The following is a 21,638-nucleotide window of genomic DNA, read 5'->3' as shown; positions in this document are numbered from 1 at the left end:
CTCCTTCCACGATCTAGCAATTGTGGACAATGCTGCTATGAACATTGGGGTGCATATAGCCCTTCTCTTCACTACATCTGTATCTTTGGGGTAAATACCCAGTAGTGCAATTGGTGGGTCATAGGGTAGCTCAATTTAACTTTTTAAGGGATCTCCACAACGTTTTCCAGAGTGGCTGTACCAACTTGCATTCCCACCAACAGTGTAAGAGGGATCCCCTTTCTCCACATCCTCTCCAACATTTGTTGTTTCCCGCCTTGTCAATTTTTGCCATTCTAACTGGCGTAAGGTGGTATCTTAATGTGGTTTTGATTTGAATTTTCCTGATGGCTAATGATTTTGAACATTTTTTCATGTGTCTGTTAGCCATTTGTATGTCTTCATTGGAAAAGTGTCTGTTCGTATAATACGCATTTCCCTAATGACTAATAATGTTGAGCATCTTTTCACGTGTTTATTTGCCCTTGTGTATATCTTCTTTGATAAAGCGTTCATTTAAATATCTTGCCCATTAAAAAATTTGGACTACTTGTATTATTATCGAACGTTAACAGTTCATTATGTATTCTGGACAGTAAATATATGATTTTCTTAGTCTGTGGCTTGTCTTTTCAATTTCTTAACAGTGTCTTTTGAACAGAAGTTCTTAATTTTGATTTAGTCTAATTTAGATACTTGTTATTTTACAGATTATACTTTTGGTGTCAGATCTAAGAAATCTTGGCTTAACTCAAGATCATGAAGATTTTCCGTTTTCTTCTCGGACTTTAATAGTTTTGGGTCTATGACCCATTTTGAGTTAGTTTTTGCATGTGATGCAAGAAATGGACTGGGAGGTTTTAATTGTTTTGTGTTTTTACTTTTTTTGCATATGAATATTCAATAGTTGCAGCATTATTTGTTGAAAAGATGATCCTTTTTCCATCGAATTGCCTTTGCACCTTTGTTGAAAATCAATTGATCATATGTGTGAGTCTATTTTTGGACTATTCTGTCTCATTGAACTATGGGTCTATCCTTTTCCCAATTCCCATACTGTCTTGGATATATTGTCTTGAACTCTGGAAGTAGTCTTCCAACTTTGTTCTTTTTCAAAATTGTTTTGGCTTTTCCAGTTCTATTGTCGTTTCATATCAATTTTAGAATCACTTTGTCAAATTCTTTTTTTTTTTTTAAAGATTTTATTTATTTTTTTGACAGAGATAGAGACAGCCAGTGAGAGAGGGAACACAAGCAGGGGGAGTGGGAGAGGAAGAAGCAGGCTCGTAGCGGAGGAGCCTGATGTGGGGCTCGATCCCATAACGCCGGGATCACGCCCTGAGCCGAAGGCAGACGCTTAACCACTATGCCATCCAGGTGCCCCCAAATTCTTTTTTTTTTAATTTAAATTCAATAGCCAACATATAGCAACATACAGTGCATCATTAGTTTTTGATGTAGTGTTCAATGATTCATTAGTTGCATATAACATCCAGTGCTCATCACATCACATGCCCTCCTTAATGCCCATCATTTCTTTTAAAAAAACCCTGCAGATGTTGATTAGAATCACTGTTAAGATTGTAGCTTTTATCTTGATATGAAGCTATTGTGGGTTTCTGAAGTGACATGATGTGCCAATTGTTTTTAAAAAGGATTTATTAAAGGACATATAGGGAAGGCAAAAATGGAGGCATCAAGTCAAGTTGGGAGGCTACTAAAGTAACCCAGGTAATAGTTAATGGTGGCTTCCATGAGCGTGGTAATGGAGTTAGTGAGTAGTATCTGAGTTGTGCATATATTTTGAAGGTAGAACCAATAGGATTTGCCCATTAAATATGGATATGAAAGAGAGAAGTCAAGGATAATTCCAAGGTTTTGGTTCAGACAACTAGAAGATTGTCCATTTATTAAGATAAGGAAGACTGCAGGAGAAGCAAGTTTCGGTGAGGAGAGTAAGATCAGTTGTTCAATTTAACACATGTTACGTTTGTGATGTCTACAAGATATTTAAGTGTAGATGAAGAGCTAGCAATCAGATTTTCAAGTCTGGAGTTCAGGGAAAGGGAGGAGCTGGAGATATAAATTTGGGAGCCAAATGCAGAGACAGTAAAGTCATGATACTGATGTGATCATCAAAGGAACAGAATGGATCCTATATGACAACGGTTGGTCTGAGCCAATTCTGCAACCATTCTCTTTTCCTGGCAACCAATCATCCATCTAGAGAGTAGGGCTTGCTTACAACAAATAGCCTCACTGCTGGATAAAGTAAATCAAAGCAAATTGTCATAACCAAAATTCAGATATATGACTTCTGGACTGTTTCTGGGATATGAAGAACAGTATGTAGATTGGCATTGGATACCATGAAACTAGAATTTCTAGTCTGTTTTAACGGTTCATGAAGACAACAGCCAAATACTCTAAATAGAAACTATCTAAGAAATGGTGGATATATGGTCTCTATAGTTATAATAAAGTATATTCATGTATTGGCACCTACCTCATTAAGTTGTTGTAGAGATTCAATAAGATAATGTGTGTAAAGTGCTCAGCACAGAGTTTAGCACATATTAATTGCTTAATAGCTAGTGATGATGATGATGACGATGATGATGGTAGGGATGATTACCTTTGTGGCTCATGTAGTGGTGTTATCTTTGTGTGACAAGAAGTCATTTACATAAGATAAAAACACAAATTATAAGGAGCAGTTTTTTACTATAATAATCTATTCATGCTCCCACCTTCATCTTCACCTGGGATAATAGGTAGAAAGTATGCCAGTAAGAGCTCTGGTTCTGCTTTTACCAGGCAAATGTTAGGTAAGAACTTTAAAATAGGCCTTTTAATCCTGTTGTGATCTGATTTCTCCATCTGTAAGATGGTAATGATATTGTTTCAAGTGAGTTTTATAGGATAGTTGTGAAGATCAAATCAGAAAACTAAAGGCAAGTACCAAGGCTTCTAATTCCATGCTCTTCTGTTCTCTCATTTAATGGTCTTTTAAAATTATTTAACATTTTCTATTTGAGGAGGCACCAAGATATAAAAGAAAACAACTTTTTCCAGATAGGCAAACATGTAACCTTTTTCTTTTCTTTTTGAGGGAACCAGCAGCAAAAGGGAATAGCTTTGTGCCTATTCTCTCCCACCCATGAATCTCCAAAACTTGGCCCTTTTAACTGTATCTAATTATCAGACAGGGTTCTACATTTGTCCATTTACTATTCCCAGAAGAAGCCTTGTGCCTTTCTCCCTTTATTCATATTACCTAGCCCATGCCTACCCCTTCCCATACATTCGAACCATCCGTCTATTCACGACTCCATCCAAAATGCTCTTCTATTTAATTTTTAACCATAAAAGTCTCACCAATCTTCTAAAGCCTTTTCCTTCTGTGAAATCTTTCTCATTGCCTTCCTCGTCAGAAATCATCCTCACCTAAATATTTTCAACACTCTTGCTATTTTAATGGTTTTTATAACATATAGTTATTTTTTCCTATAGTTATTTTGTATTCATCTACCCTCCTGTATTAGACAGTGACCTCCCTGAGGGCAGGGGCTATGTTACATACAATATAGTAACCACAGCACCTGATTTAGTGATTTGTACATAGAAGATTAACAAATATTTGCACATATTGACTGATTAAAAGACTTGGGAGTCAAAAATCTTAGCGGAAACCTCTACTTACCAAAAATTTGGTGGCAAAAAACAATTTCAAGAATGTATTTCTCTAGTTACCACAAAATCCATCCTTTAACCTGGACTACCAAAAAATATGCTTTTACTAAATTGTTCTTTGGCCTTATGACTTTGACTTATATAAAGCTGTAAGAAGCTGTTATACATGACTTGCTTTTGCTATTACAGCTATTGGATATACTTGGGGATAGTATTCACCATATTGCACAATTTCCTCTTGGAGGGGAACCCAACCAAAAGAAAGAAACATTGCTCTAAGGTCTCAGTGCTTAAGAATCTCACCTTTTGAGAGATTGGCCTTTATCTGTTGTTACAGATAGTGGAACTTACAAAAAATAATTTTAGCCCAAGAAAAGCATAGAACAAATTTTATGGTCCATCTTGAGCAAATGTACAGAATCCTATCACATGCATTTGGTGGGTGTGCTGAATTGTCTGTTGTCAAAATGTTAATCTTACTTTTGATTTTATTTTCCTTTATCTGATTATTGTATCTTTTCTTTCTTTTTTAATCCATCTGAATTGCACATTTTCATGTAAATTACTTGAAACTCATTTTGGAAAGAACAAGTAAATATATAAATTAGCAAAATAAGGAGTTTTTTTGTCCTTTGTTTTTCCTTCAGAATAGTTTTAAAGCCTTTTTCCTTATGGTCAAGGACCAGATCAAAATGTCTTCCTAAATTTACTGATTTCACTACAATAGTTACCACACAGCAAAATGAGACCAACCACTAAGGAATTTCCCTGTAACCAAGGTGCTTGACTACTCAATACTTCATCCTTCCAAAGGATTTTGAAATACTAGAGATAATTAAGATAATAAAACCAATCTTGTTTCTCAATGTAATTATATGGGTTAGGATTTCTGGTTAGAAGGAGAGGCAGTATTACTGTGAAAAGTCAGGTGACCAGGCTTCTAGTCCAGATGATGTGTCCAACCAGTTTGGTGACCATAGGCAAACTATATAATCTTCCTGAGTCTCAGGTTCTTCAGAGGTTGCACAATATCAGCTTTCCCAAAGAACTGTTTGTTGTAAATGAGTGTGCTGAAATATATTAATTGGTGCTCCATGAAAAAAAGGGTCAAATAAGTTTGGATAAGACTTAATTAAATCAGGATACACAGAAGATAAATAGTTTCTTAATGGTGGGATTTATAAGAGTCTTTAATTGTGACTCTCTGGGGGAGTGTGGGTAGAATATGGAGCACCACCTGAACTTGATTGTTTTGCAGCACATCAACAGGTAACTATAATAACAGCTAGTGCAAAATACTACTCGTTCTCCCTCCTTCTGTGCCCCACCCTCTCACATGTTTACAGCTGGAACATATATATTGAGGTATGCAAAAGGATGTTTATGGGGTCTTCTATGAGAGGACAGGCTTCTATATTGGGAAAGAGAAAAAATTTTAGCCCAGGGTAAAAAAGATAAATCATCAGAAGAAAGTACACGTACTAGCAAGCTCTAGATCCAGCGCATGTAGTTAATTGTGTACACTGGACATTTATCAAGTATATGGCTGAAGATACACTATTGAGGGAGAGCATATGCACTGTGAAAGAGCATGAAAGAACAAAAGTCCTACATTTTTAAACTATATTTCTTGAAATAGCCTAAAGCATAGTGACAAATCTGTCTCTTAACTTTTGTGAAACTCTGCAAACATGATTCCTATAGACACAGAGAATGATATATGACCTTGTTCTGGAATGGACTAAGTGAAAGAGCATGTGCTTTGGACTCACAAAGACCTAGGTGAGAATCTCAGCTGGTTTTCCATTTCTATGTGTGACTTCTCAATCAGCTTCAGTTTTCTCACTTATAAAGAAAAGTCTCTAACCTTGTAGCTTGTTTTAATGGTCAAAGAGTAAGTGTACGTAAAGCAGCTAGAAAAGTACTTGATACAAAGAAGGTGCTCAATAAAATATTTTCTACCTTCCATTATTGAGAGTCCTCAGTGTATACAGAGACTAGGGTTTGTCGGGCACAGCATCTTGTACATATGAGATAGGCACTCAGTAATGTGTATGAACGGGAATAAACTTTGATTTCCGAACTGTGAAATATTACACCTTTCAAGACCTGACTTAAATATCACTTCTTCTATAGTGTGGTCTGTTTCTCAAAGATTAACAGATTTTACTTTGCCGATGAACTCTCTAAATATTTTGCTTTTACTTCTATGTTACTTGGCACAGTTTTTCCTTGATATGCTGTTACTTGTAGACATGTTGGATCTTCCCTACAAGATGCAATCTCTTCTTGCAGGCAGAAACTGTTTTATTATCTTCTGTTTCTCTTTCAGTGCTTAGCATAGTTCTTGTTCAAAAAACATTTATTGAATAAGTACGAGGTGACCTCCTCTGACCAGAAATGATGACTAATGGAGTTTTCCTCAGCTCAAGTTAGGGCCCTTCAGGTCTTTCCATCACTTGTTAGATGGCTTTCTCTTTTTATAAGTAAATCTTGCTATTAATCCCATGTCTAGAAAAAGTTCTAAAAAATCCTTTTTTGTGAAACCATCCAAGGAAGCTATATGACACCCCTTCTCTTTGTTCCCATTGCACTTTAGGCAAATCTCGATTACAACTTTTACATATAGTTTTGTAATTCTATTTTTACAAGACTATGAATTCCTGGTGGGGACGACCCACATCTGTATGCTTACCCCCTAACAGATTTTGGGATGTACTAAGTATTTACAAAAATATTTGCAAGATGAGTGAATGAAAAATTCTCTATTGTTATGAACATGACATGAACTTGGGGGGAAAATAACCATGCTAAATGGATTTCCCATATATAGGGCCCAGTGCATGATGTCACAGAAGTAACTCACAGTGTTTTTTGGTGGGGAAAATGAAGACTGGGTCAGGGCAGAAAATAGAGTCCTTGTATTCTTGGGATGAAACAATATCCAGGAAGGATGCGAGAAATCCAGGAGGATTTCTTGCACTGGTCATGCAAGAAAAGGGAAAAGGAAAAGAACAGAAAACCATGAATCTAGTACAAGGTCAAGCTTTTTAAGAGTTCCACACAACAGAGCAGGAATGATTCTTTTAAGGAAAGGTTAGGTTTCCCATAGTAAAATGAGTCTGGAAAAAGTGGAAAGAAGTCATAAAAAATATTAACAGCCTCAGTATCAACTGTAGTGGAAATAAACCTAGCTTTTGAATAATGTTACTTGAAATTATGCCCTACCTCACGTTCCTCTTCTTGCTCTTTGCGAATCTGCTCCAAACGAAACTGTTCTGCCATCTCTCTCTCATGAGCCTCCCTCTGTCAATAAAAGAGAAAGGGAGCCAGCACTCAATAAACACTGGTTTACTTAAAAAGGAGAAGGAAAAAAAAAAGAGCTCACTCCCAGCACTGTGATAATAGAAATGTTTTTCTCTGGGACAAGAATGGAAATGGGAGCAACAACAAAACATAGCTCTCTGGTCAAGCTGAGTACCCACACAGACACCTGGGTAGCTCTGGGTAGTGTGTCGTTCAAGATCTGTCAGAAGACCTTTCTCTGGTCTTCCTTTCTGGTCTCTTCTGCTATTTCTCCTGTACCCAAATATCAAGCTCTAGTCACATCAGCTTCTAGCCTGCATTCTGGCTTTCTGGTTCCTTGCTGCTAGCATACACCACCTCTTGTCCCCTACCCCTCTTCTCTATTCATACACATATACAACCTCTTTCATGAAACCCTCTCCAACAGATTCCCACTTATTAGCTCTCCAAAAAAACTGGAACAGACTTTCTACTGAAACTTCTGTTCACTAATCTCTCACAGAACTCAGGGCTTCCCTTATGACTTTTAGGATCCTTGTGTAAGTATTATAGCTAACTGTGTTCTTGAGTTAATATATTCTACACCACACTGTGAGCCTTCTTTTGAGGGCAGAAACTCCGGCTTATTCATTTCCTCCTCCTTCAATGCCCAGTAAAGAAGCAGGTACTCAAGAAATATTAAATAAATCAGTGGTTCTCAAAGTTCTCAACCCTGACTGCACAGTAGAAATCATCTGAAGAGCTTTTAAAACATTGCTAGGTTTTCACCATAGACTGATTAAAAAAACAAGCAAAATAAATATTAGGCCCATTTTTGTTTTCATATTTCATGATTCTTAAAAAACTTTGTGTTGTCAAATGAGCCATGCTTTAAGAACCAAGGGTAGAATTATATTCTGTTAATTGAATCTAGCTTTCTCCATTGCAAACCCAACATTCTTAGGGATCAAAGTGATAAAAGGACTGGCACTTAAATAATAAAAGACTATGTAGCATTGAGTTCTTTATCTTAGAAGTCCTGTGCCCAAACCTACCTTTGCTCGGTCAGCCTCAAGTGAAAGGCGATAGGCCTCATCTTGCTCTCTCTTCACATTTTCTCTGGCTTCGCGTTCATCCTTAAAAGAAAGGAGAAGATTCAAATGTGTTTTATTATATTACTTTTTTAATAGAAGAAAATAATGATAATTCCCTTGTCTTCTCCTGTGTGAATTTATTAGAATGAAATAAGACACTTCTACAGTATATAGGTTAGAAATTAGCTAACAAACAAGAAGAGTAGCACAGCAGATAGTGAAATAAAATTTCTGGAGCCTAGCTCTACCACTTATAAACCGTGTGAACTTGGGAAAGTTATTTAACCTCTCTGGATCTCAGTTTCTTCGACTGTAAAATAGAAATAGTATTTGTTTCATAGGGTGGTTGTGAGAATTAAATGCAATAAGATATAAACTGTCTTGCAAAGCACCCAACAGTTCATTTGCACAATGATTAGTTCCCATCCCCTTTTCTCCTGTTTTTTTTTTTTTTTTTTGAGATAAACTTGGGAGACTGTCACTACTGGGGCTAAGGACGGAGAGAACAAAGGACTAGAAAGGAAGCCTCTGGTCTGCATAAGAAGAGGCTGAAAGCAAGATACCCTGGTTGACTACAGTCCACATCACACCACTAAAGCTTGGATATTTATTTATTTTTTTAAAGATTTTATTTATTTATTTGACAGAGAAAGACAGCGAGAGAGGGAACACAAACAAGGGGAGCGTGAGAGGGAGAAGCAGGCTTCCCGCCGAGCAGGGAGCCTGATGCGGGGCTCAATCGCAGGACCCAGGGATCATGACCTGAGCCGAAGGCAGACGCTTAATGGCTAAAGCTTGGTTATTGAACTAAGTACTCCCCACAACGCTCACACTCATGAAGTGTGATGACTTAGCAGTTATCCAAGTTGAAGATCTTTTAAAACATTTTTAGCTTCTGAAGTGATTGTGCCATACCTACATTTAAATCGTTACTTCATATGAAATTAAAAGTTCATTCAACTACCAGAATTTCTCATTTGTTAAATTCTGAAGTATAGCCAATATATATGTACTTAAATTTAATAAATACCCACACCTGTTGACATTAGAATACAGGTTCTTTTGGGCCATTTTGTGTAATAGCTGAGCGAATCATATAAGGTCACCAATATTTGACTGTTTTAGACCTCTAAAAATGGAAATTCCATATGGTTTAACTTAATACTTTCTAAGTTTTTGGCTCCCTAATTCAGTATACACGTAAGTGCTCTCACTGATACCTATTCAAGACTGGCCTTCTCCCTCAAGTCTCAATCTCTTTTAATTTCAATTATTCATCTAATTCCAATATCTCTGGTATAAACAGTAAAATTTCATTGATTCCCAATCTTTTATTTTTGTTATTTTTTAAAGATTTTATTTATTTGACAGAGAGAGAGATAGCCATCGAGAGAGGGAACATAAGCAGGGGGAGTGGGAGAGGAAGAAGCAGGCTCCCAGTGGAGGAGCCTGATGGGCTCGATCCCAGAACGCCGGGATCACGCCCTGAGCCGAAGGCAGACGCTTAACGACAGAGCCACCCTGGTGTCCCATGATTCCCAATCTTTTAAATAAAAAAATCTGGAAGAATTGTAAGCTGTTGGTCTAAAGCTAATTGCTGTAGTATCTATGATGAAAGAGTATGCTACGTGAATTATATGGTAGAATACAATATCAGGAACAATATTTAACCACGTGAGAGACCACTCAGGCTGGAAAGCATTCAAGGATAATTTACATGTTATATAATATTACATATGAATAAAAATGGGTTTTAAAAACTTCTACTTGGAGACTTGTACTAAGCCATTAGTATTTATATTTTAGAGAAACAGAAGCATATACCTTTAAATATATTTTCACTAATTCCAGCTGGGTATTTCCCACTTTGGTATATACATTAAGTTTTACTATGACCAGATACAATCAGCCTGATACTATTTTGTGCATTTCTATTTATATTAGCATTTGCTTAATTCATTATTCTGAATTCCTTCTCCCACTCAACATCCAAGTTTGTACACAGTGGCCACTTAATAGTTCATTTGGCCATTTGGCCAATAGTTCATTGATCTATATTTGATATATAATGTCTTTATTTTTTAAGTCACTGAGGAGAGGTAATGGGGGGATTAGTAGATCTGTGTTTAAGTCCAATCCCTGCTAGTAGCAAGCTATATGTTCTTGGATAAATAACGTCTCCCTTTTCAGTCATTACTTAAAGGATTGGATTTCTAAGGATTTTATGCCTCTGTGGACAAGTCTATCTTTCCAAATTCAGAAATCCCTAATACAATCAGTATAACCTATGGGAGTAATCTTATCTTTCTATATTTCAAAGGGAGAAATACTTAAGATATCTAAAATTTTAATTTTACATTACTTTTTGACCCCACCCCTTCCAAATTAGTTTAGGTTTCTCTTGTAACATTCTGTACCTTCCCTTTAAAACAGTTATCACAATTGCTATTAATTAATTATCACATAATAATTTACTTAGCCATGACACTGTAAGCTCATAAAGGCAGGGACTTTGTCTATATTCTACACCTCTATATTCCAAGTGTTTCACACATTGCCTAGTTTGGGGGAGGTGTTTAATAAGTATTTGTTGAATAAATAAATTGTCTTTCCAGGCATAAAATATTTATTGTCTGCAGTAAAAATTAAGGAGGAAGAAGGCAGCTCATCCACAAAGCAGCCCCATCTGAGTCAATGAAATCGACTGGCTGGGCAGAAATGACATGTTATGACACTATGTACACACAACAAAGGGACTTTCTAAAAGCTACCACAGCTGGAAGCCCTTTGAACACAAATATAGTTGATAATAAAAGCATTCTAAGTAAACAGCTCTGTTTTAAAACAGACTGTTGCAGATATGCAAGGCCATTAAATACAGGGATCTCTGCCACAAAATGTGGCACCTATTGTGAGAGGACTTCCTGAACCAGTTAACTTGCTTCCTACCTTCCTTCCTTCCCCTCCTTTCCCCTCTCATATAAGGCATCACACTAGCACTGAGGATACAGAGACTGGCCATAGTTTACTAAGGGAAGACACAGATAGTCCTGCTTGGATCACCTTCATCATTATTTTATGGAGCCTACTAACTTATTGTGAAGAGTTTGAGGTTCAAGTTTTGCATTATTTTCCTTTTGTTCCTTAAATAATGTCACTCTCTTTTTACCCGGAATAGTTCCTGCTCTGTCATCTCTGTCCTTAAAAATCCTACCAGCTTTTCATACACTTTTAGAAAAATAAAAGACCAACATGTACAAAGGAGCTACTACATAGATGAAGAAACTGCAATCATATGAGGATAAAGAATTTATCCTCAAGACTACCCATTAAGTGGCAGAGCTTAGACTTGAATCCGGGTCTTCGGACAGCTTCCTCTCCCCTCCCGGCTGCAATCCAATGTTCTTTCCTTTGCTCACAGCTCTCCCTGACGATCACAAACAGAAGGGCTAGCTCAGGCATGTGGCTCAGGATGAATTTTTCTAAATTTATGGTCAGAGCTTCTTATGTGTTTGGTAGTTGCTTGTGAATGGCTATCGTTTCTTCTTTTCTGTCTTGTAGATTTTATATTTGTTTCTCTAATGGTCCTGTTCACTGTCATCTCCAATCTGGGGATTTAAAGAACACTGCTTCGGCATCTCCCCCATATTATTCTATACAATTAGGTTTTTTAAAAGAAAATTCCGGGTGTTGTGGTTAACATTTCATGTACAAACTTGTTCTCATATTCTATAGATGTGCCTCTTGGAACTTCTCCTGCATCTTACAAATATAGTCCTTGTGGAGTTTCCCTTTGCTAAATCTGAGTGGGCAGATGAGACAAAGAGACTAGAAATACATGTACGTTGTGTGGAGGTAGAACAGCTGGATAATCAGGTTCAGGAGTAGGTCTCGGGTGCTGCTTGGGCTATGGCTTGGGCTATGTGGCATCAAAATACTCTTTATCACACCAAAATGTGAAGCTGGATTGCTCAGAACAAAGTGATAGCCTCCACTGGAGCCTTTCATTTATAGCATACTTGTCACTGCTCTCATACTGCTTTGTGCTACACTCATTTATATATTTGTCTCATGTTCTCTACCTGAGCTGTAAGCTCCGCAAGGGAAAAGACTCCATTTGATATGTCTTTCTATTCCCTATGGCAACTAGGGTGCCATCCTACATATGGCAAGCATTAAATATGTTTCTGTTAGATGAATGAATGGAATTACCAGTGCTCAACAGGTATATACCTGAAGTTCTGGAGCCTCTAAGTTTTCAAACTAGTAATGTTTATCTACACATATTTCTTATCCTGAGTATTATAATGACTTGTTAAGAAGTGCAAAAACTAGAATTCCAACCTGGTCTTTCTCACCCCAAAGCCTATGTTTGTTTTCCCACTGTGACACAGTAGGTGGCTTGGTATAGTTCTCTACCTGAGACAGTAGCCACTGAGTCAGATTTTCCTACAACCCATTAATAATAAGGAAAATATTTGAGTTGTCCAATGGTTCCTAAATGAGTAGCTTAACCAGAAATGGAATTTAGATGTAACCTGTTGCTCCTTGGTAGCGTTTAAAATTAGTAATCATCAGTTAATACCCAAAAGACTAATGCAAAATTCTGAATTATCAAATTGAAGCAGACTATAGTGGTTAGGCTTGTTTCAAATACTTACCAAATACATACACAAATATGTAAATACATATATACATGTATGGTATTTATCTATTCTTCTTGAACGCCCAGGTCAGAATGCACACCTTAATCTTTGTCCTGATAAGTAAAACCTGGTAAGTAGGGAAATGGTCCTGATATGTATCCCTGAAGAGGTATGGACCAAGATAACTGGAAATTCTCTCAATATAAATACTTAGAGATAGACAAAATATAACAAAGATGTTTAAAAAGTATTACTCAGGATGTGAGAAAGAAAGAAGCAAAGAAAGAGAAATACCTGGGTACCAGAAATAAAGGGGAAACCGAAAAATTAGAGCTGTAAGTGAGGAGGTAACATGGAATCTGACAAGGTAGATTATCCACTTTGGTAACCCAGAAGCCAATTGAAACCAGAAGATTTTATTTTGGACCTAAGCAAGGGAGGGAACCGAAAAGTTATCTATGGGGAAACTTTTGGCAGTATAGTGTAAGTGTAATTGGAGTCTGGGAACAGGGTGCAGGGGAAGAGGGAGAGAAAGCTTATTTTAAGAAATGATGGCCAAAAGTGTTCTGAATTTGATAAAAACTAAAAAGCCACAGATCTAATAATCGAAATGAACACCAGGTGAAAGAAACATGAAGAAAGCTACATCCAGATACATCATAACCAAATTGCATGAAGTTAATAATAGAAAGAAAAATCTTGAAACCAGAGAAAAGACATAATATGTACAGGGGAATAAATTAAGAATGAAAGCAGACTTCTCAGAAACAGTGCAAGTGATAAGAGAGTGGAGCAACATCTTTAAAGCACTGAAAGAAACAATGTATCAACTAAGAATTCTATACTCAGTAAAAATGCCTTTCAATTGAAGATGAAATAAAAAGACTTTTTCAGATATACAAAGGGTAAAGAATTAATCACCAGCATGTGTAGAAGTTAAAGGAAGTCCTTCAGGTAGAAAAAAAATAATATCAGCCAGATGGGAATCAGGAACTACACAAAGGAGAATAAAAATGGGAGCTTTGCGGATAAATTCAGAGACATTTTTTCTTATTATTTAAATCTCTTAAAGAAACAACTGAGTATACCAACGGCATGTTTTAAAGAAACAGAAGAATCCATTCTAAAATTCATATGGAAACTCAAAGGACCCCAAATAGCCAAAATAATCTTGAAAAAGAACAAAGTTGGAGGACTCATATTTCCTGATTCCCAAACTTACTATAAAGCTACAGTAATAAAAACATTGTAGTAATTTATCCATTCTTATATACAATGGAATATTACTCAGTCATGCAAAAGAATGAGATCTTACCTTCTGCAACAATATGGATGGACCTAGATGGTATACTGCTAAGTGAAATAAGTTAGAGAAAAGAAAAATACCATAGGATTTCACGCATATAAAAAAACCCAAAACAAACAAACAAGCAAGAGACAAAAAAAAAAGAAACAAAAAAAAACAGACTTAAGTACAGAGAACAAACCGTTTCCTAATGGGGACATAGGTAGGTAAGATGGGTGAAATAGAAAAGGGGATTAAGAATATACTTACTATGATGAACAATGAGTAATGTATGGAATTACTGAATCATTATACTGTACACCTAAAACTAATATAACAATGCAAGTTAATTATACTTCAAAAAAAATAATAACCATTATAGTACTGGCAGAAGGACAGATATTTAGAACAATGGAATAGAATAGAGAGCCCAGAAATAAACTCACATACATGATAAATTTATTTTTGACAACACGTCAAGACCATTCAAAGGAGAAGGACAGTCTTTTCAATGAATGGTACTGGCAAAGCTATGAAAGAATGCAGTTGGGTCCTCAATTTACACCATATAAAAAAATCAACTCAAAATGGATCAAAGACCTAAAATTAAGAGTTAAAACAATAAACAGAAAATACAGGTGAAAATCTTCATGACCTTGGATTAGGCAATGATTTCTTTAGTATGACAACGAAAGCGTATGCTATAAAAAGAAATGTTAGGCATCATCAAAATTAAAAACTCTGGTGCATCAAAAGACACTGCCAAGAGAGGGAAAAGGCAATTCAGAGTGAAAGAAAATATTTGTGAATCATATATCTGATAAGAGTTTAATATCCAGAACTCCTGCAAGTTAACAACAACCACAAAAATGAACAATCTAATTAAAAAATGGGCAAAGGACTTGAAAAGACATTTCTCAAAAGAAGATATATAAATGGCCAATAAGTTTATGTTTATAGCAGCACTATTCACACTAGCCACCTAAGTGTCTATATAAACAGATGAATGGATACACAAAATGTGGTATATAGATACAATGGAATTTTATTCAGCCATAAGAGGAAGTTCTGGTATGTACTACAACATGCATAAACCTTAAAGACACTACACTAAGTAAAAGAATTTAGACAGAAAAAGACAAATATTGTATATTTACACTTACATGAGTTACTTAGAGTAGGCAGACTCATAGAAACAAAGTAAATCAGAGATTAACAGGAATTGAAGGGAGCAGAATGGAGAGTTACTGCTTATTAGACTGGCTAGACCTCTAATTTAATGGTGAATAGAAGTGATATGAACAGACATCCCTGCCTTTTTTCCTGATTTTAGCAAAAAAACATTCAGTCTTTCACCAATAAATAAAGTATTAGCTTGTAGGGTTTTTTTTTTTTTTAATAGATGTTCTTTATCAGGTTCTACTCTATTTCTATGTTACTGAAGGTTTCAATCAGGAATGGATTAGCTTTTTGCCTAATGCTTTTTCTACATCCATTGAGATAATCATACGGTGAATCACATCGATTGATTTTCAAGTCTAAGGCAAGAAAAGGAAATAAAAGACATCGAAAATTAAAAGGAAGATGTACAACTCTCTTTATCACAAATAAAATGATTAGAGATATGGATAATTTAAGTGATTTTGGTAAGGTTGCAGGATATAAATTGATATACAACAAGCAACTGCATTTCTATACGCTAGCAAATATTAGAATATACAATTTTAAAAATACCACTTATAACAGCATAAAATATGTGAAGTACTTAGGGATAAATTTGACAAAAAGGTGTACACTGAAAATTACAAAATACTGCTGAGAGAAATTAGTCCTAAACAAATGCAATTCTAATAGAAATACTGGCAGTATTTTTTTTTTTGGTAGAAATTGATTAACCGATTATAAAATTCATATGGCAACGCACAGGACCTAGAATAAGCCAAAACAACTATGAGAAGAGGAAGAGAGTTAGAGGACTTACACTACTTGATTTCAAGACTTATTATAAAGCTAAAGTAATTGTGTGTGGTAGTCGTATTAAGATAGACAAAAATAACCACTGGAATAGAATGGAGTCCAGATAGAGACCTATGCATATTTGATCAACTGATTCTTGACAAAGATGCAAAGGCAGTTCAATGGAAAGGATAGTCTTTGCAACAAATAGTGGCAGAACTACTGGATATTCATGTCTCCCTCCACCCCCACTCCCTCAAAAAGAACTTGAATCCATACTTCATACTATTAATAACATTTAACTCAAACGGATCATAGACCTTAGTATAGAATCTTAAGTTATAATACTTTTGGGAGAAATATAGGAAAAAATAGTGACCTTGAATTAGGCAAATATTTCTTAGATATGACCCAAAAGCAGGATAGATTAAAAAAAAAATCTAAACTGGACTTCATCAAAATTAAAAACTGCTCTCCTAAAGAAAGTTGAAAATGATAATGAAAATTAAGCCACAAACTGGTAGAAAAATCTTTGCAAATTACTTATCAAATAAAGAAGAACTTGTATCTAGAACATATAAAGAACTCAAATGCAAAAATAACAAATGATCCAATTTAAAAAGTGGGCAAAAATAAAGACATATGAACAGCAAGGAAGCACATGAAAAGCAGCTTGATTTCATTATTCACTAGGAAAATGCAAATAAAACTACAATGAGGCACTACTATATACCTATTAGAATGTCTTAAATTTAAAAAGATTAACCATTCCTAGGGTTAACAAGGATGTACAGCACTGGAACTCTTGCTCATGCACTCATGATATGAGTGTAAAATGGTGCAATCACTTTGGAAAACACTTCAGCAGTGTCTTAAAAAATTGAGCATATATTTACTATATAATCTAGTCATTCTTGGTTACCCAAGACAAATGAGAGCATATATAAAAACTTGTATATAGCTATTCATAGCAGCTTTATTTGTAATAAAGCTTTACTTGTAATAGTCCCAAACTAGGAAATAATCCAAATGTCTGTCAATGGGTGAATGGGTACAAAAATGTGAAAAAATACAAACACTACTGAAAGAACCATTGCTTGTTCAGAGCAGACAGGAACTGGAACCTCTGTCATAATATAATGATTCCTCATCATAGGATTAAAGAGAGTGGGAGGCAGTTACCTTGTAAGCACAAATAGCCATCATATTACTCAGTGGCTACTGGGGGGGAAGACTTGTCCTATATGTTAGCAGCCTATTTTAGGATCCAGGATAGCTAACAATGAATGAAGCATTTAGGTCTGTTGGAATATTGCTATTTAGTATGGGTGAATATTCAAGCATTCTGTGTGCGTGTGTGTGTATGTGTGTGTGAAAGACATGAGATAATCAAAGAAAAATATAGTGTATTTAAGCTATTTTGCTGTTTAAGAACTTGTCTTAAAAAAGGCATTTATGCAAGATTTTAAAATGCAATTGTTAAATTATTCTGAAAGGTAGCATTGTTAATATTGCTGGATGGTCATTGCACAACACTGTGAATACACTGAGTGACGCACATTATAGTAATTAACTATGTTATGTAAATTCTATTTATATTAAAAAATTATTAGAACTAAAAAAACCAGTAAAATTTCTGTATATCCACATAGTGGATTATTACCAATTAAATGGAATGAATTATTGATACATGAGACAACATGGATGAATCTCAAATAATACACCAAAGAGTATATACTGAATGATACAGTTTTTTATAAAATTTGAGAAGATGCAAACAAATCTATAGTAACAGAAAGATCAGTGGTTGCATGGGACTTGAAAGGTTGGCAGGTAGATGCAGGAGGAAGTGACTGCAAAGGTATATGAGGAAACTTTTGAGAGTGATGGATATGAATAGGTTCACTATTTTGATTGTAGTAAGTTTCGTGAGTATAAATATGTGAGGAACTTTCAGGCTGTATACTTTTTACAGGTTCAATATAGCTTTAGAAAATAAATGATTAATAACACTAAAAAATTAATGGATGGATTAAACAGCAGCTTAGACATGGGTGAAGAGAGAATTAATGAAGTGGAAGTAATGTGAGCAATACAGAGAGATACAGAGAAATAAAATATGATAGAGAAATTAAGAGACACAGAGGATATAATCAGAGTGTCTAATACGCATCTGCTAGGAATTCTAGAAGACGGCAATACAGAGAAGGGAGCAATACTCAAAGAGATAATGTTTTTGCATTTCCTAGTATGAGATAATACTGAATGGGTAAGGACCATTTCGAATGGTAACCTCTAGTTAGAAACTACTAAGCTGAATAAACATATCACTTGGTTAAGTCCCCATAGCTACGGTGTAGAGCTTTGAATGCCACCTCACCTGAAAAACACCAGTTCTGATTCTTGATTCTGCTAATCCAATGATAAGACCTTGAATGACTGGGCTGTAGTAACAGAAGTAGTAGTTAAAACCTTGCCAATCAAAATGTGATTCGATGACAAGCAGCACTTAAAAAAACTGGAAGCCTGTCAGAAATGAAGAATTTTGGGCCCCATCCCAGATTGACGAAAGCAGAACATAAATTTTAATAAGATCTCCAGGTGATTCCTATGCACATTTAATTCTGAAAAACGCTGTTTAAGAAAACATACCAGTTTTCTGAGCAGGGCATCTTAAAGAAAGCAAGAATCTTTTTGCTTAAAAGTAACATATCTAACATTGTTTAAGTGACAAGTAGTTGGGATTTTTTTTTTGCTTGCAGGAAAGCCATAAATGGGAGAAGTTCATATACACAGGTAGAGAAGAATGCTTAAATACTACTAGGATGAGGACAATCCATTAGCAGCCAGACAGAAGTTTGAGAGACAAGACCCACAATAGGTTCCCAAGTGGTCATGTAGATTGCTCACATAGGAACACGTCCATTGAAAGCATACACTGAGTAAGGTAACAGAGAGAGAAAAATGTATCTCCTCTCCCATATAGTAGCCCCATTACATGGAAAGTCCAGCTAAATGCTCTGGAGACTTTTTTGGGGTGTGTGTGTGTGTGTGTGTGTGTGTGTGTGTGTGTAATGGAAATGATGTAATGGTCCCTAATAGAATCTATTACATTTGGTTGCTACTTCTCTAGTTAAGATTCCTTCCTGAAAGGAGATAGATAAGACAGGAAGAGAAAGCTTATTTTTAATCATAGGTGAACAAATACAGTCTTAGGGCCAAAACTGGCCCACGGCCTGGTCCTGAAAATAAAAGTTCTACTGGAGCATAGCCATGATGTATTATGTATGATTCCTTTTGTGCTACAATAGCACAGTTGAGTAGTTGTGACAGAGAGTCTATGGCCCCTAAAGCTAAAAATATTTATTACCTGACCCTTCACAGAAAAAGCTTGCTGACGCGTTTAAATCATCATAAATGTTGATTTCAGCTTTTTAAACTTCTAGTAAGTACGGAATAAAACTCTAATGAGGTTTACAGTTGATGGAAAGGTCAGATGGAAAGAGTAACTAAATTGTTCAGTACAAAAAATCAGAAGCCATAACCTAGCTCTGACATTAAAGATTTAAAGTCAAAAGTCTTACAGCCGCTTATTTCAAATTATTGATAAAAATAATTCGACTAAATATAAGAATGCAAGAGAATTGTATACTTAGGTTTCCAAAAAAAGTGGAGGAATACTTTCTAACTCTAGACACATTTGAACAAATCACCTGTCTTAGAGGCTTGGGTATAGAATTTTTTTTGTTGTGAACCACTTGCTATCTTGGCTTAGTTTCAGACGACTCTGTTGAACATCTACTATAAATATAAACTGGGCCAGGTACTGTGGGAAAGAGAATGATGTTACACTAGTCCTTACATTAAAGAATGTTTTTAACTTCATGTAAAAGGGACAAGGGATTTTTGTTCTTATTTTAATGGAGATTCTGTAGTTATATACTGCTGTTATCAAATTTCTATTGTTGAAAGTATAGTGTCAGTAAAATAATTACCTTTCTAAAATCAAAATCACATTACAACACTCTTCTTTTCTAACTTCCAATGACTTCCCCATGCCTTCAGGATAAAACCCAAATTCTTAGCACAGCTGCCCTCACATACTTTATCAGCTTCATTGTCTACTTCTCCTCCACATATCCTATGTTCTAGCCATACAGAACTCTGAATAGACCAGGCTTTTGCATGCCTCCCTGCCTTTTTACATCCTTTATCCTTGGCCTGGAATACTCTTCTTCTTTGCGCAAAATCACACTTGTCTTTCAGGCCCACCTTAAGTGTCCAGGCAGACACAGGTACTCCCTCCACCCCCACATCTGGGTAGAATGGCTTCACTTCTGTTTTCTATTCACATAGTATTCAATAGTATTACACTTATACATTTACATATTTGTCTCTCGCATTAGACTGAGAATTTAGAGGGCAAGGATACTGTTTTATTAATCTCTGAATTTTTCCAGCATACATTAACATCACCAAGTTGGCACTTGGTGGATAATAATAGTAGTTAATGTTTAGTGAATGCTTACTGTATGCCAGGCACTTTTCTAATTAGTTTGTGTATTATTTGATTTCATCCTCATGTATATTGAGGGAAGGAAGGAAGAAAGGAGGCGATCACATATTTAAGAAGAAAGAAAGGGAAAGGGAGCAAAGGTACCTGCTCTAGAAACTATCATGGATCTCAGAAGCGTCAACAGTCTTTGCAAGCTAAATGCTCTTGTTATACTTTCCTTTTGTTTCCATTAGTTACTATTACCTCTGTCGTGGGTTCTGAGATTTAAAAGATAATTAGAGGGGCGCCTGGGTGGCTCAGTCATTAAGCATCCACCTTTAGCTCAGGTCATGATCCCAGGGTCCTGGGATCGAGCCCCACATCGGGCTCCCTGTTCGGCGGAAGCCTGCTTCTCCCTCTCCCACTTCCCCAGCTTGTATTCCCTCTCTTGCTGTCTCTCTTTCTCTGTCAAATAAATAAAATCTTAAAAAAAAAAAAAAAGATGGTTAGAAGCCTTGAAAGAAATGATAATAGGCAAGGATAGGAGTAAGAAATATAGCTCTACTGAGGAAAACGGTCCTCTTGTGTAGGGTGCTAGATCATTCCAGGACTACCCTCTGTAACATAATCTGTATGAATGACAAGTTTCTTTTCAGGGGACTCTTCATGCTGATGACTGGGCACAGTACCTGGCACAGAGCAGTTATTCAACAAATGTAGACTGAATTGAACTGGGAGGATAATTAACTGATTCCTTTGAGTCACCAAAACAGATAAGCCAGTCCCTGGCAATTTTGTAGATTCAGTGATCTCAAAAAGTAAAATAATTCAATATATATAATTCAAATATATAATAATTTAAAGCCAAGTTTTCATAACCTGCCACTAAAACCAAACTGGTCATTTTATTTTCTAAGTAAGTACCTGGTTAGTATGAGAACCAAGAAAGCAGAGAATTTAGTAATTATATTATTCTAAGGGGACTAATTCATTAGGCACCAGAAAGATGTAAGAATGTGCCTCAATTTCTTTCTCAATGTTTGGGAGATGAAGGCTTTTTTTATTTATTTATTTTAACTTTCATCTTATGATTTAATTGGAATAGAACTGGAGTTCAGATATTTAAGATCCTATTTTTGAAAATTTCTTAGGCCATAGAATACTCTGACAATCTTGTTTACAAAATAAGATTTTTAAACAGTATC

The 21,638-nt window shown here is 35.8% G+C and overlaps 1 protein-coding gene across 5 annotated transcripts in view; it reads right to left on the bottom strand.

The window, feature by feature from the left end:
* Positions 1-21,638, bottom strand: part of FAF1 (Fas associated factor 1) — a 486,729-nt gene that overhangs the window by 50,221 nt on the left and 414,870 nt on the right. For all 5 annotated transcript variants that reach the window (XM_048220345.2, XM_048220346.2, XM_057310649.1 and 2 more), the window contains 2 exons: positions 8,013-8,093; positions 6,901-6,978 (listed from right to left, as the gene is read on the bottom strand). In XM_048220345.2, the coding sequence (XP_048076302.1) occupies positions 6,901-6,978; positions 8,013-8,093 (159 nt within the window). The remainder of the gene's footprint in view (positions 1-6,900; positions 6,979-8,012; positions 8,094-21,638) is intronic.

The sequence above is a fragment of the Ursus arctos genome, unplaced genomic scaffold (assembly GCF_023065955.2).
Source record: "Ursus arctos isolate Adak ecotype North America unplaced genomic scaffold, UrsArc2.0 scaffold_12, whole genome shotgun sequence".
In the NCBI taxonomy this organism is placed as follows: Eukaryota; Metazoa; Chordata; class Mammalia; order Carnivora; family Ursidae; genus Ursus; species Ursus arctos.
The sequence above is the reverse complement of the archived record's forward strand: the minus strand, read 5'-3'. Positions and strand labels throughout refer to the sequence as shown.